Source organism: Numenius arquata, chromosome 5 (assembly GCF_964106895.1).
Source record: "Numenius arquata chromosome 5, bNumArq3.hap1.1, whole genome shotgun sequence".
NCBI classification, from domain to species: Eukaryota; Metazoa; Chordata; class Aves; order Charadriiformes; family Scolopacidae; genus Numenius; species Numenius arquata.
In genome coordinates this window covers 5,798,113-5,823,435 of record NC_133580.1, presented here as the reverse complement: position 1 = coordinate 5,823,435, position 25,323 = coordinate 5,798,113, and the positions used below count along the sequence as shown (strand labels likewise).

The window sequence follows — 25,323 nt, the reverse complement described above, 5'->3', positions numbered from 1 at the left end:
GCTTCTTCTGTCTTATTTAGAATGATTATATAAGTTCACAGACACAGAGCAGCATAGAGCTCTGACCTGCTATTAAAACCTCCTGCGGTTGAATGTCTTCTTTCCATGTCTTCCTTATCCCGTTGCTGATCTCCTCCAAGGCAGCTGCCCTTTCAGCTCCTGCCCAGTCAGATCACCCTCTACCAAACTTCAGCTCTGAAGACTCTCAGCCACCCATTCATCCTCTAGATCATCTCCAACGTGTTGGGAGAACCAAATTCACCAGCTCCAAATGGAAGGGGCAAAAAAATTACTTCTGCAAAACACCACTTCATTTCAAAAGAAGCAGGTCCAGACTCTAAAGAGGAACAGGTGGGAGAGAGAGGAAGACTATTACCTTTGGGGGGTTCCTAAAGCAAGTGATGTCCCTTTTTCCTTAAGCTCATCCTTACAAAATAAACTAGTGCGCTGCCTGCATCATAATGTATACTGGCAAAGTAAACATGCCTGGCACCGGTTTCTGAGGCCAATGTCAATTGGTATGAAACAGCCTTTGACTACACTTAAATTCTTACCCTGTAGAAAAAGGGTAAGATGCGTGCAAAATGCCTGTTGAGAATGGTCACCAGGCTCTGCTGTCTTCTAACTGGGAAACATTCAAGGGACTGTTTGTGGACACAGACTAAGCACAGGAAACAAATTGACTATGAATGTTCTCTGATACCTTTGGCTTCAAAAGGATGCTGCCTAAAATTCAATATGGATGAGACGAGGAAGACTATAGCACAAATACCCCCACCGGTGCTTTCCTAATGGCAGTGGAGATTGCCAAAATAGGAGACAGGGCCAGCAGTTCAAGCACATACCCTATTTTGCAGGTATGGATTAAGAGTCATTACGCAGGGACTAATACAAATGCTTTCACAGAAAAAGATAAACACTTTTTAAGTAGCTGGCTGCAACTTTTTGTATTTCAGAACTCCTGAGAAGCTGAAGATGCTCCTGTCCCCCCGGGATACAAGACTCCCAAAGCTCACAACAGTTTGCAGCAATAAGGAGAACGGATGGAAGGAGCTCGGGTTTTGCAGGACTTGTGCAGGCTCGCCCCCTGGGGAAAGTTAGACTTGTAAGGGAATTCTGGTGCCTAAGAGGAGAAAGAGAGGCAAAATTGCTGTTTTGCTGAACATGGAAAAAAAACAAAATTGAATTTTTACTCTGTACATTCTCAAAGTCAGTCATAAAAACATGCTGGCAAATGTCACCTTCTGCCTGGCAGTAAGCACAAACTTCGAAGGGCCTGGAGGGATTTATAAACCCGTGGTGAATTTTGCCATTCTTTTAACACGGTCTGATCTTTGCAAACTCCTGGAGGTCATGTTAGAACCAAGAGCAAGGCAAGGATATGGAATATTTTCCCCTTGTGTCTGTTTGCCTAAAACCGACTCCATAAGCCTTGGCACAATCCTACTAAGGTCACTCTGTTTCCAAAAGCATCTGTGCTTGCATAGGCATCCTTTGATAAATAACAGTGTGTGCTGCACTCAGATGGGGGAAAGAAAAGAAAAAAAAAAAGCTCTTCTAAACTAGTATTCAGGGTACCAGTCACCCAAATCAACTGTTTTTCCACCCTGAGAGAGTACAAAGCAGAGTTGCCTTGGCTGAAAGGTTTTGCTTTTCCACCTCCTTATTCTATTCCAAATGCGCTGTGCATCTGGCAAGTCGTCAACCGGACTGGGGGACAAGAGAGACCCAAGTGGAACATGTTTAAAAAGACATTCGTTTGTTGCGGTTGCTTCAGACAACAGTGACTTCCACTTAACGGAGCAGGAGGTCTCTTCCTTCCACAGCATCAGGCTGGGATGAAGTCGAATTAATAAAACAGCAACCCATGATGTAAACCCATGGGATTTGGCAAAGAACAGACAGGGTCCAGGGATGGCCCCAGACTGGTGGCTGGGACAAGATAAGCAGGGATACTAAGAGGTGCTCTCAGGGTGAGCCAGGGGTTCAGGGCACACAAGCTGTTCAGTGATCTGTGAGGAGACAGGGGGAATCAGCTGTTTGTGGATACCTCTTGACCGCTGTTTTTGTTAATAAACAGGTCAGACTTATACGCGATGTAGCACAGGCAGCAATTCCAGCCCCGATGAAGCTTCTAAAATTATCCTGAAATCCCACATTACTGAACTTCCTTCCAGTGTTTCCAGCTTAGTCCCTCACCGTAACCCTAGGAGGCAAGAACGCAGAAGGGGATGTGTCCTTAACCTCAACTGGGGAGCTGAGCTCCTAATTAAATTCTCATTTCCCCTCACCCACCTAATGAACTCTTCTCCCACCCCCACACCTTTGTGCTAAGGAGCTGGCCCAAGGCAGAGCTCCGTGGTGGGAGCAATACAAGGCTGCAGGAGCAGCTCCATGGGGCCAGCTGGATGAACTCTTTGCACCCAAGCTGCCAAAGGAGAGATTTCGGTTGCCTTTGCCTAATCTGCAGAGGGAGCAGGCAGAACAACTAGCGACAGGGTAGAGCCTGAATCATCTCTCACATTTCCAGAGAGACCTCTCTCAGGGAGGGAAGAGGAAGCAAAAATCATGGATTTCTTCCCTTCTGGCCTGTGAGATGGGAGAAGAAAATTGCTCAGTGGTCTCAGCACAGAAGAAACTCCCCAGTCTTAACCCATCTGCAGGAAAACAAATAACATCCATGTAGAAAATAAGGACATGGCTGCAAATGGCAAGCTTCAAGTGAGACACGAGCAGGAGAAACCTCTCTACCAGCTGGAGAACCCAATCGCCCCAGGCTGGGCCCAGGGGAACGTAATACAGACAGGACTGAGTCCTGATCCAGGGGCAGGCTGGAGATGGGAGCTAGGAAGAGATCCCCAAGACGAGCTTCAGCAGACCCCCAGCCATAGGGAGCAGGCAGGGCAGCCCTGGAGGCACTACAGGTTGGCATGGGGGGGTACCTGGTGCCAAAGAAGACATGCCCAGCTTCTCTCAATTTTAAAACTGCAAATTTGGAGTTGTTTTGAAGTATGACAATTCTCTCCTCCTTGCTTTAAGTACTGAACAGGTATTTACATTGATGAGGATAACAGGGGTCTCCTTCCCCAAGAGACCACCCAAAAGAGGTGCCCCGCTATGCCTTGGCACCTTTGCATGCACCCAAACTGCCTCATCTCTAAAACACACCTCACTGCAGTGACTATCATGGACAGGAATAAATAAAAAAAACAACCACAAAACACATGCACACGCTCCCCACCACCACTACCACCATCGCCGGAGGAGACCCCTCATTCTCTCTGCACAGGATTTAGTCTCCACCATCAAATTCCTCTGCAGTTTTTCGGTTGCTCAGTTTGCATCGCCTGGGCTCCTCGCCAGCCAGGCACCGCATCTCCCTTGCTGTCCACCCGGCTTCGCGCCTGCTTCCCAAGCATCCCAGCCCACCCGCTCCCCCTGCGAGCCCAGGGATGCAGCCTGGGCTCCTCAAAGCACCTGGTTTGCTGGAATCCACTTTTGTCCCTAATTAGAATGAAATCAAATAGCTTCAACATTTCCCTGATGGCTGTTTTAAAGCTGGTTTCAAATACGGTTTCGAATCACCATATGAGAATTGCAGCATTGTTACAGTTGTTCCTATTTTTAGGTCTCTGAAAACAGATAGGAAAATACTGATGACATCAGCATTTGACAAGTGTCAACTTGTTTCACTACCAAATGGATGCTACATGGTCTAGAAAAGGAAATAAAAATCTCAGACTGTAATGTATAGCTTCAATGTGTGATAATGTAAAGCTTATTGACTATTGCGGCAGGGGTGGACTAGACAGTCTCTGGAGGTCCAGAGAAAGCCTTTGATGATTCTCTATGTTACTCCCAAACATCAATAGTGGTAGTAAAACAGCTTGAAATAGTGAGGGAAATATTGACATAAGTGAAAAATTCTCTGCATAAAATTAGGAGTGAAACATCAACATTTGCTGAAATGCTTTTTCTTAAATGAAAAATTTCTCCCTAATTTTTTGTTTAAAATTTGATGAAACCAATGCAATTTCTGACAAAAAGCCATTAGGAGGAAAAATATATTGAATTCAGCCAGTACTATCCAGCTCTTCCTCACTACTTTTTCCGCCTCCCTCTGCTACCCAGTAGCTGATTGCTTTGTCTTTGTGGGTAGCTCCTTTAAGCCTCCCTTCATATTCCAGACTTTCCACATCATTTTAGCACTTTCCCCGCCACTTGCCACAGGTCACCAGCTCTCCTGTGCTTCACAGGCACTTTTAATTCCTGCAAGGTGTTCGGGGGCCAGGCGAGTTGAGGCACCATCACTCTAAGTTACACCTCCTAAAAACCCCGCCAGCTCTGCATCCTCCCACCGCAGTGTTTGCGGAGATGAGAGTGCCCTCTGGGCTGGATCCGGACTCCCGGCCCCCAGTTTGACCTCCTGGGATTTTTGCCATCTGCTAACATGTTGGGGAAGGGGGTAGGGAGCACCAGTCCCCATTCCAGCCCCGCAGCAGCCCAGCATCACCGCCCCGGCACAGCCTGCTTGCTGTTTATGCATTCCTTTTGTTGGAGACCTGGCAACCAGCTTTTAATCCGAGCCCAGTGTGAATTAATTTTGGAGTAAGCTTTTGTATCGAACGCTTTCCTAAGATGTAGCTATATTACATCTGCTGCACTCCCTTCATCCACTAATTTGCTAATTCTACCAAAAAACAAGCATATGCTTTTCTGACACACAACTTTCACAATGGAGCAGAGCGGAGGAATAAAGGGCTTCATTTACTCATGCAAACACGTTATCTGAGGCCTGATCTTGTTCTCACTGAAGTCAGAAACAAAATACCCATTGAATCCCATGTGAGCTAACTTGGACCTTGGGGTCGGGTCCAGCGCTCGAGCCTGATCCTGCCGGTCTCTTGAACGCTGCTGGAGGCAGGGGCCTGCCAGGGTGTCATCCTCCCCGGTCTCTGACATCAGAGACTGCTGGAAAGAAAAATGACTGTTGTGCCACAAATAGCATGATTGAGTCACTTTGCTACAGGATCAGCTCAAAGGAGGGGGAAGTGACTGGCGAGAAGGTAGCGGGTGAAGGAGAAGAGCTGTGGTATCTCGCTCGGGGAAAAACAAACAGGCAAACAAAGGAAAAGAAACAGAAATTGCCTCCTTTGGCCTTCCTCCTTCAGGGCAACTCCATTTTATGAAAGCTTCCAAAAAATGCAGGAAAAGACAAGAACAGGCTTCAAAGCAGAGGGGGACCTGCACTTTTCTTCCCATTTGCAGGGCAAGCATGGGTGCATTTTCACAAAGATAAAGGAAACACAGGTGAATATTCAATTACTGTTTTTTTACCTGCTTACACCTGCTGTGCACGTGCCTATGTATTTTTTGAACAGGATCACAGTTATTTGCACCTGCAAAACTGCACCTAGCACTTCTGCTGTCAGCAAAATCGCAGGTGGAGGTGTCAGTAAAGAAAGCAGCCTTAAAGAAAATATTGCCCACACCACTACAAATAAAGCTAGAGGGACTTCAAGCGTTCAGGGCACCTGGCTTGTCCCCCCAAACCCCAGTGCTTTCAGGGTAGCAAAAGCCAGCCATCCTGACCAGGTACAGTTTGGGAACAGGACCTGCAGTTGCTCAGTGCTTTGTTTTCGCAATTGCCATTTTCTCCAGGGGCAAGAGAGCAGCTTCCAGGAAAACCAGCCAAAAGTTAAAACAACACAGGCAGCTCTTACTATGGCCCTGGAAGTAACAGGGGCAAACAGCTGTCATTTTCTTTCTTTTGGCCTGCATGCAATTTTCCTCATCTCACCCATTTATACAGGTCATGCGAGGGAGCTGAGCTCCCTTCCCCACGCTGCTGGGCCCCGCGGGAAGGGAAGGGATGGGGCAGGAGGTGCTTGTGCTGTGTCCCATCCCAAGTGCAAACCCTCCAAGGGCTTCCACTGCCTGTCAACTGTGCTGCAGGTTTCACGCTGCTCGTTATTTGAATTGACTAAATGGCAGCTGATAAAAATATACTGGCGTTTCTGCTTCTTTTGCTGTGCAGGTGTGTGCAGAGATTTCCCACCAGCCTGAGGGAGGCAGCTCTGTGCTCAGGTGAGCAGCCTGAGCTTAACAACGCTCTTTGCCCCCTCCTTCCCAACAGGCTGAATGCTCCTACCTAGCCCAAGTCAAAAAAATCTTCTTGCCCAGCCTTCACTCTTGTTTTAACACACTGAGGAAATTTGGGGTAGTCAGCTGTGGGAAGGCTACAGTCTTTGGGCCAGTAAAGCTGTCTCAGGGCTCCCTGGCAGTGTCAGTCAAACAACATCACTGGCCCAAGGTAAAGAGATGGATGTACCTGTCCTGGGAAGGGAGAGACAGAGCTGGGACAGAGTCACACAGCTGGGCTTGTTGCACCTTTTGCTGTCTCTGGGCCTAGAGCAAGAAACATCCGCTAATTGGAAGGAAAAGGTAGTACTTACATCACCCCATGTACCACAGCCTGTCCCTCAGCACCATCAGTGACTGCTGCTCTCCTGGCTTCCCAGGGCTCTGCCATTGGGAAAGCACAAGGGATAGCCACCTTGCTGCCCTGGCAGGATGATGCCCTGGGCAGCCTCCTACTTTGCTATGCCTACACCCAGCCCTATACCCTGCCCAACACAGCCCTGCTACTTAAAAAGGAGGAAAAAAAAGATATTATAAAAAGTCAGACTTTTCTACAAAACACGAAGCAGCAGAGGAGCTGATACTGTAAATGGGAAAGGTGGGTGTACCCTCTTTGAAGGAGAAAGGTCTTTCCTCCCCCTTTGCTGCACTGGGACGTAAGCCCAGAGCTGCTTTCGCAATCATTTGTGAATGTGGAGGCAGGTCTAAAAAGCCAGCTGTGAATTTTGGTAGTCGAAAAGGGAAAAAAAAAAACCCCAAAACCCTAGGAGAAAAGCTCAAAGCAGATTTGTCAAGCAAATACAAGGACGGGAAAGTCATTGCCTAGATTTTATCTACAGCATCCAAAACCTGCACCCTTACCTAGAGCTGCAAATTCCCCTTTTAGCACTCTGCCCCCACCATTTAACTTTCTTACCTACCCTGGCATTTCCCCATGTCCAGATAATACAGTAAGGCCTTTGCCACCTCCACTGCACACAAGCACAGCACTTTCAAAGGTTATGGACTTCCCTATGTTAATTTATTCCAGACACCACAACAAGCCTCCTCACTGAGGACCATTCCCCTACTAGATATCAACTTTCAAGCCTCACATCTTCAGAATTGCTCTGGGAAAGAGACATTTTTTTTAACTGTATAAAAACACGTCTCCTATCTCATACTCAAAAATGACTGAAATGACTCAAATGCTACAGAAATTTAGCCTTAGATACAAGAATAACAAAGTCTCATCTCCATAGGCCAAACTTGCAGAAAATTATAAGCAACTGAAAATGAGTGTTTCAAATGGAAGTGTTATGCAACATGAATGACAGTGACCTGAAAAGCTCAGAGCAGGCTATTCCCATCTCCAGCATTTGTCTGTAGCAGCACAGAAAACTTTGGAGGCCTGAAGGAAACAACAATTTCCAGCTTGGGAAAAGAACAGATACTTAAAACTGTGCAACACTGGAGTATCTTTTGGGCTTTTAGGTCCTTGCCTTGCCAGAACATCTTTGGAAATGAGGAAGTTTAGATGATGAGATGTCATTCTCAATCATAACCAAGGAAGATTCCCTTTAGACTTACCTCAGGCCATACAGGACAGTCCCATCAGGGTGGAGCCGAATCATGCGATTCTTCACTGTCACCCCATGCAGAAAGGACTTCTTGTCATTCAGGAAATAGGTGTCAGGCAGCCACAACTGGTCAGCCACCCGGTTGTCCAGGGTCAAGTTGAGAGGAAGGTCGTTATATGCCAAGCGTTTATCCCTCCAGCTCTGCTGGAAGTACATGGTGATGGTGTAGTCCTGGGAGAGAAACAAGAAAACATCAGCCTGGCTCCAGGGTAGGGATGTCACTCAGTCTCTTCACTATTGCCGCTGCCAAGACCTTTGGTGGGTCTCCAAATTCCTTGGCACTCAAATGTTTGTGTCCACACCTCCACCACTTGGGGGGTACTGTGCTTTGCTCTGGGAAAATGGAAACAACCTGAGCTTTGTAGGCCACAAAACATCATTTTATGACTCCAATCAAACACAACTGAATTCCACTTATGTTGTCCCAGCCTGCTTAGAGTTTGGCTGCAAAACGAGTATTAGTTAGGACTACCATAACACTAAAGGATGTCAACCAACAGGGAGCTACACAGTGCCAAAGACTTGAAGGACTGATCTCCCAGTTAAGTCATGGAAAGGTGTCTGGCCACAATGCAGTCACGTTCAGCCACTGTTTGCTACCATGCAGTTGGTAAAAGCCAATTTTATTTTGAGCAGAAACTCAGGAGATTCCCAAGGGCACATAGAGAAGCTCACCTTGGGGCCAAGGTTTCAAAGTCAGCCCAGGCCAGCCGTGACAAGCTATTAGCACTTGCCTTGTTACATGAGCTAAGTTGGGAGTTCATTGCGATTCTCAGGAAGGGACATATGTGAAGGAAATCTGTCACCAGTGGAGCATGATCCACTGGGTAAGGGGCAGTTCCCTAACCGTCCCCAGGTAGCACACTGCCATACATATCTCCTGCTCCTCTACCTTTCAACAGTGAAGTGTTGACACTTAAAACTGCTGCTACGACAAGAATTTTCTAGAGGGCAGGGAGAGCTGTTTGGTGGCCCACGGCTGTAGCTCTGAGGAAACCATATGAGCTGCTGGACAGTAACAGCACATCCAGGGGAGATCCAGAGGCCCCAGATCAGCTTGTTGAGAGAGACAGTATTGGGGCACCATACTAGAAGAACAATTATTTCTTCTCAGGTAAATGAACAGTACAGGAAGGGGTCTTGTACACACCAATGAGAAAATATTCTCACAACAGGTGTTAAATAGGCTAGGAGTCAAGATTTTTTGGGGGTAAACCAGCTAGCATTAAAATCAGAGGATGTTGATTAGGAAGGGGGACACAAGTCTTGCTGGCAGTGGCCTTACAGAATTCAGTGATTTTTTCCCCAAGTCCTTAAATAAAAAACATTTTTGTAAATGCATGCAAATGACCTAGAACAGGTGAGCGCAGAGATATATTGTCTCTTCCCAAGGAGATACCTACAATGCCACAGCAATCCTCCTGACCACAGATTTGCATGATGGGCTTTTCTGCTCTGCAAATTCCAGCTCTCTGAAAGGGGCTGGGGAGGACCTTGCTCATGCACCAACATCTGGGCTGAGCAGAGAGGCCTCCTGCCTGCTTGCCTTCTCCCACTGACTTCGTTTGAAGCCAGGTTTGATTAGCACCTCTGAAAACAAGCTCAAATAATCCTACGTTATGGGTACGCCAGCTTTCGGGTATCTAACTATGATTCAGAAATCTAGACCCACATGCATATCCGAAAGGTCACAGAGTAAATCTGTGGTGTAGACTGGATACAAAAGCTATATCTGTCACTTTCGGTGTTATATTGAAAAGAACAAAAAACACAGTGACAGCTTTCTGGCCAAGAAACTGTTTTGCTTTGCTTTTTAAAGGACTGCTAAACTCCTGCCTCAGAAGCCTCACAGTCCATCTCTCAGGGGCACAAACATTTTCATTTTGGTCAAGACCTTGCAAAGGAAAATGTTCTCCCCAGTACCCCTCGCCAGGGTGTTTGCACCTGCACTGCAGTGAAAGCACAGAGGAGCAAAGCTCCTGGAGCCCCTTACCCTCCTTGGTAACAGACTCTCCCCCTGCCTGTGGGAAACTCAGCTACAAAGGCATTGTTTCCATTCTCCCCCTTTTGAGAACTCCACCCGCACATCTTGACAAGCTGCTTCACTGACCTGCATTTTCCTAATCCTTGACAGAGCCCTGCAACACCTCACCCCTAACCAGGCCACCCTGCTGTCATTGCAGGCTCCTGCCAGCCTTCAAGCAGCAGCAGACAAGAGGTGGCACTGATCTCTGTAAGTCAAAAAGGGCAAGCTGCTTACAAAGTGAACCGTCGTTAGCACCTAAGAGATACACCTTCTAAACACATCTTCTGTATCTCCAGGATTGATGGGAACAAACTCAGAAGGGTGCAGAAATAGAAGCCTACCCACTAGCCATCAGGCTGATGATGTTCTTCAGGTGCAGAGACCTTTCTGGGGAAGAACAGCCAACCCAGGCCTAGGCTGAGCTCTGTTCTCCAATAGAGAGACTTCTTGGCACAATAGATTTCTTTGAGCATCATTTAAGTCTGGAACACTTGATAACCATGGTTCATCTAGTGCCTCCGGTTTCCCTTAGCCCCTCTCTCTGCTGATTCCTGTGCTCCACTTCTCATTCTCCTGCTCTTCCTACCCCATCACGTTGCTGAACAGTGGGCAGGATTTCTGGGCAGAAGGAAAAGAGCAGGACAAGTGTCCACACCACAGAGGTCAGTTCTCCCTGGAAGGAGTGGTGACATACTGATGGGCACAGCACTGAGCTATAGGGAAGAGGGATGCTCTGCCTCCAAGGACCCTGGGAGAGGGCAGGACACAAAACAGGGGGCTGGAGGAAGCACTGATATGGCCCATTACAGCAAGTGAGAGGGACCAGTATTCAGGAGAGAAAGCACTGAGCTTGTCTTCCCCTTTATACCCCGTAGTCCAGTCAGGCGATTGTGAAGCACCCGTGTGACACCCTAGCATCACCACCTGGCCAGGCGCCAGAGCTGATGAGTTCTTAATCATAGCCTTCCTTTCAGAAGCAGATAAAATAATGACCAAGGGTGACATCGTTCTGCAGAAGCAGAATGGCCAGATGGAGCCAATGCATGCAGTGGTTCATAAGTTCAGGAATCAGAAGTAATGAGTCTGATTTTCCTCCAAGCCTTGAATGATAATCCCTTTGTTGTAGGGTTTTATCTGTCGTTGGTTTAACAAGCCTACTCATGCCACAGACATACCACAAGATGGGCTTCCCAGCATCACCAGCAGATAGAAAGTTAGCCCATTTACCAGGCTTAATGAAGAGCTTCAAAATCAAATACACCTGGAGCCCATACACCCTTCCAGCTCTTCCTTCCGGCTCACCACTGAAGCACTTTGTGGGACAGCACAGCTGGATTTCCCTGCCGCCTGTGCTAGGGATAAGCCAGGGGGCATGTGAACCCAGTAAGCAGCTTTCTCCACTGTTGCTTCTGGAGGAGCAAGGCAAGTATGACTTTACACTTGCCTCTAAACTGGCAGCCTAGACCCTCTCCAATACTGCAGCAGTGCAGCTCCAGTAGCAACAAATATGCTTCCAAATTTCCTGTTATGGATTCCACTGGGTCTTTCTGGAGGACCATAAGATGCCCAGACAAAGCAGAGCCAGGCCAAGGTCAGTCACTGCTGTGGCAAGGACGGGAGACCTTTGTAGGGAGCTCCCAGCTCACCCTACCAGGTACAACTACTGCATTGGGAAGAAAAGGCAGGACCCACACTGGAGGGATCATGCGTGTCCTGGGCCACCCCATGCATCCTCCTGTTTTGTCTGGTGGCTACTGGGAGAATAGAGGCAGGCATGGAGGAAAGGAGACACATCATCAGAAGCTCCATGCACATTGCGCTGCAAAGACCTTTGGAAATTGTTCAGTGTGAGCCTAGATTTCAGTTTTTAAAAAACACAGGCTGGGAAAAGGGAAAGGGGGCTTCTGAAGGGTGGACATGACCAGCAGTCACGTGCCTCCGCCTGGTCCTCTGTTTTCCACCCCCTGGAAAAGCAAGTTTTCCAAAGATACCTGCATGCCTTCTCTAGCCAGGCTTTGCTACTGTAGCTTAACTGGCCATGTCAGTCTGTGCCTACCCTGACCAGCATCCCACTGTGGGAAGCTGAAACGCTGTAGTCAGCAGCACTGGCAAGGGGAACCAGGGGAAAGTTTGTTTCAGACCCAGATAAGCCCTGCAGAATCTCACTGACCTACAAATTGCACACCCCTTATGCCAAAAGAGCTTGTGGATTTCAAAACAAGCTGTTCCTCTCTCTTCCATCTCTGCTAGTCCAGTGACAGCCAGATCCCTTGATCTGTCCCAGAAGTCCAGCAGCCAGTAGCTCACAAGCTGCACAGCTCCAATGCTGCTTCCAACCATTTTATTCTCCGCAGCACTTTCACGCTGCCCTCCCTGCCTTGCAAGGAAGACCTCGTGGCCCAGCTGCGTGCGGGACTGCACTCAGGACCGCAGCTGCCCTTCAGCCCCTCATCAAGCCAAGGTGGCACCTGAGCCTGCTGGAAAGCTGCTTGGCATAACCATCCCCACGGGACCCTCCCTCTCCACATGTCTCCATTCGCCCTGCTCTGCTGAGCAGCTCCTTGTGAGCTACCAGCCCCCCCTCCCGGGTTTTGCAAGGGCTTTGCTCTCTTTTGCTCTTCTTGTCCTTTCTGTGCGTGACACACGTGCACAAAACAAAGGTGAGAGCAACACGCGGAGGCGGCAGACACTTGCGTTACAGAGGTGTGTCCCTGCAAGGAGGGAGGACAACTCACTTAGAGGCTCACAAAAGCCCCGGAGACAGAAGGGAAGCTTACCTGGGGGCCTCACATGCTGAAAGGGCAGTGCATCCTACTGGCTGCTGAGGACAGGGCTGCTAGCATCCATCTCCACACAAGAGAAGGAGACAGATAATTACAGCCTTTCCTGAAACTCAGCAGAGACCCCCAAACCAAAGATGGTGTAAGAGGACTCAACAGGGAAAGGCTGAAATGTTGACACGAGAGGGGCATGGATGGAGGTATTTCCTGCAGAACCCCAGAGGCAACAAATTCAGTCATGCTTGCACAGGGATTCCCCAGTTTCTCAGACGACAGTGTAGATAAGTCTAAGGGAACAGCAGCTGGGGCACAGCAAGAAGAGAAATAATCTGGCATCGTTAGTATGAATTCAAGAATTAATTTCCACTGGCTCATATTCCAAACACTTTTATTAGCATCTACCATATGAGCCCCTTCATCTCACAGAGCCCCTTTGGGAGTGCAATGCTGCCCTGTCCTTAGAAAGCAAACCTGGACCCTTCCCTACTTGTGCTGGCTCTGTGCAGTCTGGGAGCAGAAATGAGCCCACTGTTACGGGAGACCAAATCTGCCTCTTGGAGCAGAAGTGTCCCAGGAGAAGGATGCCAGATCTGAGCCTATTGGGAACAAACCCTCTCATGCAGAGGAAAGCAAAGTTAAAGGAGGCCAAGACAGTGAGAGGACATGTGGGTCCAGAAAAGGGGACTAATACAGGACAGTGGGTCACTCCTGGCACTATGAGTACAGGTTAGTCGCCACTGAAGCACTGACAAACCGGAGGGCAGGAGGAAGCTGGAGCACCTGGGGGTAGCAAGTACTACCTGAAGCCACCAAAACCCAGGTGAGGACCCAGGCGTGTGACCAATTGCTTTTGGGCCAGCCATGTGCATTGAACAGTGTGCAGGGATGCACCCAGACCACGGAGGGACACAACACTTCAGGGAGTCAGTTCAGGGTGGGAATCTGAACTTCCTTCTCTACAGATCAAAGAACGGAGAGGAATAGTTAAGGCGCCTCAGTAACAAGGGCAGCACTCTGCAGAGAGCAGCTTCGGTCTTTAACTGGAAAGCTAACCGAGGCACTCCTCCTTTGCACACAGTGATACACTGTTAGAGCCCACAGACTCAAGGATGCCCCTTTGGATGATAGCATCATGTGTCCATTTCTGTTCACTGCACTGAGAGAAGGTGTCCAAAATTAGGGACCCCCTCTTCTCCAGAAACGTCTGCCTTTCTCCTGCACGGTCTCATGTCAGTGTGCAGAACACACATGGTATACGTCTCAAGTGGTATTCTTACAAGTGTGTTTGTGCTGATTTTGGAGACACAGTTGTACTGCGTCAGACCAAAAGTCTTTCTACATTAGTAACCTGTCATCAGTAACAGTAAAGAGAATAGCAAGGAGGAATATAAGCAAAACAGGTTCTCTGTTGTGATTCTTAATTCTCCAGCTATTTGAGGCTTAAGGATCTCCTGAGCCAGAGCTGGTACCTTCTTAATTGAAGATACTCAGTTTCTCTTCTGAGAGTTTGTGTTATCTCCTAGAGTATTCAGGCTTTGGCATCTGCAACCTTGTGGTAGTGAGTTTAGCTCTTCACTGTATTTACACCACTTAAAAAAAATACAAGTCAGACTTACTCTTTTCTGACTCCCAGTAGTGCTTGCATTAAGTCAGTGAACAATCATAACCCCATGCTTACAGGGTCTCACCCCCTTTTAGATACTTAAAGGTTACTGAGCAGAACACAAATAACTACATGCAGTCTCAAGAGTAGTATAGAGGCTCTGATAGAGGCAGGAAGCAGCAAGGGGGGAGAAACTGTTGCATGGCTTAAACAGAGAACAGAGCTGAATGGTGACAGTATCTGACGTTCTGCAGTGGGTTGTTGCACAAGAACAGACTGAAGGCAAGGTAATGGAAATAACTTTCCACAGAGCCTGTGGAATTTGCCGTTACAAAAGCATGAAGTCAGGAGCTTAACAGTATTTCGGAAGGTCTAGGCATCAATGTGGAAAATATGGTCCAAGTCATAAAAGGAAGGGACTAACAGGAAAGAATAGCCCAAGGACGCAGAGCCTGCTGCTTCAAGGCAGAAGCTCCATCTTCCTACAGAAACTCACCAGAAGCATCCCTCCCAGGCAGGCTGCTTCATCAACCCTCAGCACAGCTCCTGGGAGACATGGATCGTTGGCAGGTTGGGTCAGATAATTTTCCTTTGTGCTATGACCTATAGAGCCCCCAATACTAAACTTGTCCAGAGGCAGGAGTGTGCATGTTCATTGGGAGCTACACTAGACTCAGAAGCCAGGATAAGAAACGAGAGGAATAATGTATGTGAAAGGGTCAAATCTTTGCTCAGAATACAGTATTTCTGGCAACATGGATGTCTCCTCTGCCTAGTCTGTGTCTGTGGATAACAAATGACTCAGATACCTTTTGGAGGGTCTTTGAAGGCAAAGGTGACTATTCCAGGCTGCTAGTGGAAGTCGTGTTTCACCAAGCACTTGTAAGGTACTGAAAGCAGTGACTTCTCTGCAGGGAAGAGTGCACACTGCTCTTTTGCTGCTGCATGACTTTGGGCATGAGGGATAAAAGAGGATTTGCAACTTGCCTCTAGCACTAGCTGAGCCACTTGACTTTTTTCCCCCCTCATTTCCCCTCCACTCTGACTTTGATAAAGTACCTCCTTTTGGAGAAGTGACCAAATAAAAGTCCTTCCCCATATAAGCAAATGACATATGGTCTCCTTGTCCAAGATCACAAAAGAACATTAGGAAAGCCAAGATGCTCCAGAAAGAGGGAGAAAAATGGAACATCTGACTTAGTAAAAACCAAGCTGCCACTGCCAGAGACTAATGAACAGTTTGTTGGCTTCAACTTCTTTGATGATTAAACACCATCTCCTGTTCCCGTCATTCTTAGGAAAGAAATTAAAGGACAAAATAGTCCTCAAGTATGTTTCATTTTAAGGAGGGGGTAGGGGAAATAAGAGGAATTATTTTTAAGGGGAGGAGACAGGATGTGCCTGCAATCAGCTGCAAAGAATTGGAGCAGTGTAAAATGTACAGGAGAAGGACAGAGCAAGACAGCCACGGTTCTTCCCTAGCAAGCTTTTTTAGGAAAACTACTTTGCCCTCATAAAGGATTGTCCATTTCCACACAGATAAATCAATGGGTCCCAGACCTTAACAAGCACCAGTTAATCTGACATAAGTAAATACCTGATAGCGGTTTTTCCAGCTCTAAGAAAACAGAGTCTCTTCAGACGCTCACCTTTGCTTAGGGCAAGAGGCAGCAGCTCTTGTACTTACTGTACTTTTTATGGGAGAGTATTCTGCCAAAACACTGCTTTTAATTTCTCTTTTGGTGCAAGCCAGTGTCCAGTTTACAAATCTGAAGTTCTGCATGGCAACTGTTATACATAAAGTGACAACTATTTTACATACTGCCCTTCTCCCCGTGTTTCAGCTTAGCATGTGAGAAAGGCACAATCTTTTTCCACCTCCCTTATTTTTGAATAACCACATGTCAATACTTACTTGGGGCTTAGGAAGTCCCCCTGCCACCCACAATCTCCCTGCCAGTAACACGGGGGAGTAGGAATGTGTTGGCTTCTAGGATATGCTCTATGCCCTTCTGTGCTGCAGGTCTTTGTGCTCTTGAACTCATTTTCTTTAGGACCTGAGAAGCACTTTTCATGGAGATGTTCCCCTCACAAATCTGATCTACTTTTGTAGTAATTTGCATGTGTTTAATTGCTGAATGCATGTCCAGAAACTGGGACAGATATCAGCTATATCCTCAACAACTATGGGTGTGCAAGTTAAGTGTTACTTTCTTGCCCTATTTCTCTCCTGCCATGCCCTATCCCTGCAGCACCTGGATTGGTGCTGGCCCTCAGGCATAAGACAGAGGACATACCTAGCTGGGTCCTAAGCCAAAAGGGCATTGATCTGCCCATGACAAGGCTTTCAGACTTCTGAGCCTGTATATCAATGCCCTGTGTGAGCAGGAGGCAGCACCATATGTCATCTGCTTAACAGCCCCAGTCATGCTGGAAGCAGAGGTCAAGAGGAGAAAAACAGAACTGATGGGCATGGGGATGAGTATCACCTGCTCTATGAGCACATGCGAAACGGCAACCTTATTCTGTGTTACAGGCAGCACTCCCAAAATCACCACCTGCAGCATGACATCTTCCTCAGGCAAGCTCTTAGGAAACAATGCCAGGCAGTTTCTATTCTTAAGCCATAAAATCTGTGAGTTACTGCATACCATTTCTGCTGCTCTGGTCTCCTCGCTCGGTTCCCCATGAACTACTAGCTGAGCATAACCCAGAGCCCACTCTACACCCAAAAGCAGGATTGTTTGACCTTCCCGTTTCTGCATCACCAGCTAGTTTTCACTCCCATCCCCATCATAACTCAAGAAACTCTCTTTCCCAGAGATGAACCACTTAATGAGAAATGGTCAAATTAATTTTTGGTTGCTATACCTTCCTATGCCAAACCAGCAGAGAAGGGCATACTTTGTCCAGACAGCCAACTAAGGCCAGAGAAGCAAGGCCATACATCAAGTTCAGAAAAAGGTGATGCATTAATTTGATAAGTTTTCAGGCAGAAAGTCAAAGGGATGGGTTGGGAACTGGTAAGGACTCATTGTAGCACCAGGAAAGCTAAAAACAGGTAAGATACTCACTTAAACAAGGAGGGAGCTCAGGCAGTGAGTCCCCAGCTGAGTAATTTCTTCCAGAAAAATGACAAGTTAGAGGGGTGACTGGCCTGAGATAGTGCGGGGAAGGCAGCAAGCTGACACCCCTCCCTCTATGAGAAGAACAATGTATGTTTTACCAAGTGAAGCCTGTTCCAGGAATGACATGGGTCCCAGACAGTGCAGGTGACATGGGTTTTTCCCCCTCCTGGAGATCCTTAAATGCTTATTGCTTACATTTGTGTTCTCCTAGTACATCAGATATCTCCAAATGGCTTCATCAAATCTTCCCAAATACCTGCTCTCTCACCATATTTACTTAAGGCAAAATCTTAACTTAGCCCCTTTTGTTGATTGTCTTAACCTCTCTCTAGGTATGCACAAGGTCACCCATTACCACAGTGTGTGACAAACAAGCATTAATGCACTATCTCTGTGGAGTCTCAGAGAAGTGTTATGATCATGCATTCCATAGCTGGGAAAGGGAGTCCGAGGGCATGTTTATATTCAAACAAACTTTCTGGTTTGAAGTATTTGGTAATTTAAAACAGATTATGCTGCCATAGGCTTCTGATGACCCATGACAGGAAACCACAGTGCTTTCAGAAAGGTCATTATTTACCTTCCACTGTTTGCCTTCACTAATCTAATATGCTACACAACTTCCTTCTGCACACCTACAAGCCATGGGACAGTGCTGGCCCCTGTATCCCACTTCTCCCCTCTCCCACCTAGCTTCTCCCAACTCATCTTTTCATACTTTCCCACCACTACCCTTACTGCCTTACAGAATGTGTTGCCAGTGCCTTCCTGCATACGCATATGGGCATATCTAATATACAGCCATTAAAGCTCAAAAATGTTTTTAATAATCACTCTGTATTTAATTAAACATGCAACAACTAGCCTATTAGAGTAAATTAAATTTGAGTGAGACATTTGAACAGTGACTAGTGAAGATATCAGTTTCTAAAGCCTTCAGAAGGATGGGGGAAGAAAACTGGATTATGCCAACGGAAAGGTGGTGCTGGAAGACCAGCAATGCTTCCTAAACCTTTTCAAAGGGGCTTCACAGCCTCTGCGTGTATCCTCAGAGAATTTTCACCTGGTAGTGATTTTTTTACCTCTTGCTTGCTGAGAGATGCTCACTTCTAGCGGCTAAAGCTCAATAGGCTTTCTAGCAGGAGCAACCTGGTAAAGGAAAAATATAGTTTCTCCAAAATACTCCCAGAACTCTTCGCTTCTCTGTACCTTTTTTTTATATTTAAATGAAACATCCTCTTCACTTTGCCAAGAGTTTTACTGGACACCAACCCAGTAAGACTCTACCCCAAGCAGGAAAGGTTCTGCAGCCCTCCACATAGACACTAGCATTGGGGAATAAAGGCTAGAGGAATACAGAATTAAAGCAGTTAATAAAGCACCTTAGCAGCCCATTGGAATTAGATACTCTAGAAAATACCTCTGGGTATCAATTTCAGTTCACTCGATGTTAATTCTGTAGGAGACTTTGGGCACTTTCACCTATACCTCATTTTTTCTTATCTATAAAAATAAGGCAGTGATGCTATCTTGCTTCCATGCTGCAGTTTGGGACCCCCACATCTCTAGGCAAGTGTGTAATGAACAGAAGTGAGTTTTTCTCCCCGTGGAAAAAAAATAATAAATAGAGCTTGTAACTCCCTGTGGCAGTCAAGACCACCATTGCATTTTGGGGCTACATAGGTAGGGAATCATGCTATGAATGAAGCAATATTACTACTTTACATGACAGAATAAAATGCTGTATATATAGCTTTGAGCACTGAAACCATGAGACTCTCTGCAACAATATTAAGGCACATAGTGCTTTAAAGACACTCTTTTACCTTAGAGAAGGAAGGTTTGATATTCCAGGTTCCACAAACTGCCACAAAGATGGCATTTCTCAGGAGGCAGCCAAAGGCAAACAAATCCTTTAAATGATGCAAGACAACTAAAATGTCTTGAGCAGAACAATCACCTCAACTAGGCTGGCAGAGATTGGCTTGACCAAAAGGTTGGAATGCTTTTTATTTCCTGTAAAAAGCAAAGTTTGAGCATGTGGGAAGGATAACTGGGAACAAGCTAAGATGGTGAAATGCAGAATAGCAGACCGCATTTCTGGCAATAAGGTTAAGTTAGGTTAAGGGTGATCTCCTAAGGGTAGAGGATGGCAGCCCTGTCGTTTGAAAAACAAGGCCTACTTTTCAACAAGCTCCCCCAAAATGGGTGCAAATTATAGCACTTGAAAACTCTAAAACTCCTGCACACAGAGACACAGTTCTATATCTGGGGTGACTGCTTCTATATATGAATATTGTGCATAACTTTATCTGTGGCCCCTAAGTTGATAAACTCAGTAAGATTGAGTTATCACTAGGGAAAAGGGCTAGCAATCAACTGTCTCAACTGTGGCGTGAACAGAGCCCTGTACAGTCGTGCTGGGACAGCCATAAAGTACAGAAGTATCAAGTAATCTGTTCTAGAAAATAATTTCTACTGTCAAGGGTACTGACCAGACAGTGTATCATCACAGATTTAGTCTACCCCTGCCTCCATCCATGGGTTAGTCTGCCCTTGATTACACCAGGGTAAAGCCAAGGGAACAAGTCCAGGCTGACACCAGCAGCAGTGCGCACAATATGGCCCACACTATCATTCTTCCACTTTAACAGTCCCAGTCTTGGCTGCAGGATCATAAACCTGATGGACGGGTGCAGTGTAGTTAACTGACAGTGGCATTCAAAATGCAGCTGTATGAAACACTCCCCACTCTGCTGAACAAGGCAAGCTTATTACAGGATGCACGAAGGAAAAGGAGATTTCAGCAGGCTGTGGAGGTCCACGAGCAAGCAGACTTTGACTTCACGGCCAACTGGATGGCGGAGAACAAGCTGCAGTCTCTGTCCATGCTGAGTGAGTGCTCTCTGCAGTACCAGGACCAACAGTCCTGGAGCCAAGGAGCTCTATTTGCAGAGCTGGCTGAAAGTTACTGGCAGGGAGCCCATTATGAGCTCGGTAAATAAAGTATCCAGATAATAAAAATACCCAAAGGCACTGTTTAATTTTTCTGAGGGTTCTGATACAGCCAGTAATATTGAGAGGGAACAGAAATCTTGCAGACAGGAACAGGAGCACAGGGCAAAGCCATCTTTCCAGAAGAGTGGAACACAAGGCACCTGGTAGGTCTGATGGCTCACAGGCTGTACAGCTAAATACCTGACACTCATTTATGGGGTGAAGAGCTGAAAAGGAAGAGGGTGTGTTCAGGGACTTTACTTGGACAGGAGCTTGTGTATTGTAAAACCTAAAGTCCCCTTGAATCTTAGCTGCAAACTCTTGATGGATAAAAGGGTGAACACTTTGTGTATCCATGACCTAGGAATGCATCAAAGGGGATGGACAAGGAGATAGAAGCCACAGCCTGCCCTCCCCTGCAGTCACACTGAAGTTAAAGGAGATACTGTGGTGGCAGGTTGCTGCAGTGGAAAAGGGAGATGAGGTCCAACCTGTAAGCAGTGGGTATGCTTTGAGTTTGCTTCCCTCTTCACTAGAGCCTAAGATGGGGAGTTCAGTGCACCCTGTGAAGAGGTGGCAAAGGATGTATAAGAGGACATACTCCAGTCGGGTCACCCACTGCACCCTGGCACAGATAGTAGGAGGCCAGCTGTGCACACCTTGCAAGCAGTGACGTGGAAGGGACCAGTGGATCTTGCCTTTTACTCCTTCCTCTGCCATTTTTCCAGCTAGAGCTGGACTGAGACTCCGCATGTGTCAGGGTGGCAGGGACTGCCCACATTTCATCCCACATGCACACACACTCTCCTTCCCCAAAATGATCCCTTTCATCTGACTAGAGGACCTTTCTGGATCTCCAAACATTTCAGCAGATCCTCTTCCTTTTACCATCCCTTTTCCTTGAATGTTCATTTTTCTCTGTAGCCTAGCAACTCAGCACAGACTCAGAATATTAACAACTCCTGTCCCCACACACAATCTTCTCCAGAGGCCTGAAAAATGCGATAGCTGAAAGGCTGAGAGGGGTAGGAGCAAGCACGAGAGATGTAGGGAGCGTGCGGAGAACCTCTACCAGCGTTCAGAAACAGCAAAGCTATCAAAGCTATTCAGCTGTCGTATCTGCCACCTTCACTTAACATGTACATAACATATAGAGCTATATATAGCCTCATTTATTTACATATTCAAATAGCAACATGACACGCACGCACTTGTATTTGGATCTAGGTTCTAAATTGAGGTGCTGGCACTCTTGCGCACATACACTCTCTACTGCTAGATGCTTTAAACGTATATATGACAGGATGTCAGAAGGTCAGATTCTCAAGATCTAATTTGGTTTTCAATCAAACCAGATGAAGCTTTCACTTGTGGGAAGATACTTTAGCATTCTGCAGTAATCCTCTCCCATGCTGCAGCATTGCTATTGAAACAGGTGGCAGTTTGGAACATTGCTCTCAAATACAGACAGCTTTATAATATATATAAAAAAATATATATAAAGGCTGTGGGAGTTCTGCCTGTGTAAAAACCTGAATAAAAACTTAAGCAAGGAAAAAAGAAAGACATTTTTATCCTGGGCAAAGTTTTCTGCAGTAGCAATTCTAACTACTACAGGAATGCTGGGGTACAAGCTGAAGTCGTTCATACCACCACACAACACTGACATGTTCAGATCTAAAGATATCTTGGCTGATACAGGAACAGATGGAGCACCGCAATACATAGCACTGTTCAGCTGAAAGCATGCTGCAAACTGTATAGCCATGGACTCTCATCCTCTCCGACATGACTTCTCTCCTGCTGTGGGGTGGAGTCACCTACGAAACGCAGGGTGAACTTAGCCTCTTCAGTGAGAGTACAGAAATGTTCTCATTTGGGAAATCGCCTAGTGAGCAAAACATGTGAACTCTGTTTCTCAGTACCGGAGCAGGGTTGACTCAGCGCTCCTGAGGCCTGAACTTGTGATACCGGAGGACTTGCAGAGCTGCTCCTTAGGGATAACAGCATCATGGGAAGATGCACAGGGGGGAATCATTTATAACAAGCATTGCCACCTCATTTTATTCATGCTGCAAAACTCAGGGTCTAGGTTAGGAATCAGCTAGTCTACCTAACAGCTTTTCCATAACCAAGAATTTCCAGTCATGCAGACAAAGAGCTTTCTGCAAAGTCTCCCATTAAGATGTCATGTGAGTGCTAAGAGATCCCTAGATAGTAGCCAGCACGGTAGAATTGAAAGCCTCAGGGGCAGAGTGTCATTCTCTAGTCCAGTAGTTCACAGTCTTGCTTAAACCGAGAGCTTGTTTCAGCAAGGTTTCCACAGTTCACCATCTACTGATCCATGTACGCGGCAAAAGCATGCAATTCAGCCAACAAAAATATTTCATTCAAGGACATCATTAATGTTCAAAACTTCAGAGCCCTTCAGCACAAGCATAGGAGAAGCCTTTATAGTGGAAGCGATAAAGCTGTCCCCTCTCACATGAGGACACCTCCAGGAGGTACAGTGGCAGGGACCTGGCAGAACTGCTGCTTTACCGGCTGCTCTCTGCTACATATGCACCGAGTCCTTGAGACCCCTGTCTCAGAAGGAATTGCTGGTGCTTTGTGCAGATCCTGGCTTTCAGCTGGCCACGGCATTTGCAGTCTGTATGGTGACCTTTGGGTTGTTACTTAGCAACTTGACTCCAAGACATAGTGAATTTCTCCGCAGTCAAGCAACACCAGGACCAAGGGCATAGGGAGAATTTTGTCATGGGAATGGGATAATCTGTGAAACATTATGGAAGACAGATAAGATTTTCCCCTTCTACAAGTTGCCATAAATGCAGTAAATATTGACATATGAGTCACACTGACCTATTTTCTAGTTTTTAAGTCAGGACAATCTCTTTGCAACCAATTTCAGCACCAACGAACGGGGAGTACTTCAGGCCCCTTCACAAGTTTGCTTGATTCTTAACTATTTTGTGCAAACTCTTGTGGAAGGACCATCCCTGTCTTTCAGGCAGAAAGGGGACCCCTACCTGTTTAAACTCGAACATCCACTCCCCCATACCATCACACTACAGAGCTCCCCTGAGACCAGATGATTTACTTGTCCTCATACACTACTTTGGTCCAAGAGATCTTTCAGCACCATCAGTGGGATTTCTGTTAAAGAAAAGCATAGTGTGGTGTGAGCAGATATCCAAATCTGATTCTTGACTTTTTAGACTGTATCAGTGCAGATGAAAGTCACCCTGAGCCTCAGCAGACACAGGATGTCACCACTGCAAGGACAAAGTAACCTCAAATCTAGCAATGTCAGATAAGATGGGTCCCTGACATCTGCTTAGTTGCAAAGATGTTTCTAGGAGTTCAGTGTATTTCTACTCTTAACATCTACCTAGATGAGCCACAGAGCAGGCAGTTGTACCTCCTGCCTGCAAAAGATACCAGCTCAAAGCTGCCATGTCTGGAGTGGTTTGGAGGTTATTTTCCACCCTGTTGCAACCATCTTTTATTTCTTGAAACATCCCTCTAGCAGAAGGGGAAAAAAGCATCAAGTTGTTGCTTTCCTTCAGCTAGTCAAGAGGTTGCATTTATGCACAAGCTACTTCCTCTTGCTGGAGAAGCAGAGACATGAGAAGGCCACCAAGGTGACTATATGTAACGGATGGCAGCATGCAGAGGACACTACACACAACCATTGCGCAGGACTGCCTTTTGCACCCCCCGGTAACTATCCCCTTCAGGAAAATGCTATTTAACATGTACAGGACTGCCACTGTTTGATTTCCTGAGCAAACAGCCGTCCAATGCTCTGCAGCCCGGCACACCAGGACTCGAAGGGACAATAGCCGCATGACCCAAGTTGTACTGAAGCAATCATTGGCAGAGGAAGGCACAGACACTTGCCAGCTCTGAAGAAACCTTCCATCTCAGCTGCATTTTTGCAGTACCTTGATTTAAATCACAGCACACAGAGCCCCTAGCATGGGGAAAAAGCACATGCCAGCACAGAGCCTGGGGATATCTCACCCTAAGTCAGAGCTGTACCATTCTTACCATGCCACACCAGTAGGATCTGGCCCTTCTCCAGCACCAAGACCCCACAGCATCCTCTGCTACCTGCAGCACGACCATCCCAGGAGCCTACAGCCATCCAACAGGACTACAGCCCCTGTAATACCATTACAGCACACCATCATTACCTCAGCACCAAAGCAGCCTCTTATTTTTACCATTTTTTTGCAGTCTTCAGTATTCAACAGCCTTAAATACCAAGATGTAATGTGCACACACACTCTCAGTTTAGATACCTCAGTGTCACAGGGCTGGAGATACCCTAGGCTACAGGGAAACATTTACAGCACTGGAGTGCCATGTCATACTTGTATCTCATAACATATAACTCCAGAAACCTCTGACTGTAGAATTTAAATGCTTTAACCTTTGCTTTTTAAAAAACATTTGGACATCCAGGGGCATAGAGTAGACTGATTGGGAAAAATCTGTATGTCATTTCTTCATTGAAAAGAGATGGCAACAAAACAGAACAGAATAAGGAAAATGCTAATATATTTGAAAAGAATATATGGCAGTATAAGGTACAGTATAATAGTAGAAACCTCTTAAAAACCCATGTTTTTTAAAGCTCAAAACATCTATACCAACAGAAAATCCTTTTTGGGGGCATATTGCAGCAAAATAGTTTCTCTCCATTATTGCAGGCATACAGAGGGTCTGCTGAGGGTCCTCAAAGGCTACTGCCAAAGCTACATCAGCCCTGAAGAAACCAGGGGTTTGCATACACAATTTGACCGTCAAAACAGTTAGAGAATGGATTGGACATCACGCATCCAGATCAGCAATCCCACATGGATATACATTTTCCTGTCTTTCCCTTCCCCTTTCATAACAGGGCCCAAAGCTCTGACCAGAACATACAGCCTAAGGGGCTGCTGTGTTGTGGACCACAGAAAGCCTCTCGTATGGAGCCCAGCAGCCCACACTGCCTTCATTCATCAACTACACCCAGTGT

At 46.6% G+C, this 25,323-nt stretch overlaps 1 protein-coding gene across 2 annotated transcripts in view; it reads right to left on the bottom strand.

Annotated features, from left to right (window-relative positions):
- Positions 1-25,323, bottom strand: part of LOC141464325 (gamma-aminobutyric acid receptor subunit beta-4) — a 73,413-nt gene that overhangs the window by 15,476 nt on the left and 32,614 nt on the right. For both annotated transcript variants that reach the window (XM_074147153.1, XM_074147155.1), the window contains exon 4: positions 7,711-7,931. In XM_074147153.1, the coding sequence (XP_074003254.1) occupies positions 7,711-7,931 (221 nt within the window). The remainder of the gene's footprint in view (positions 1-7,710; positions 7,932-25,323) is intronic.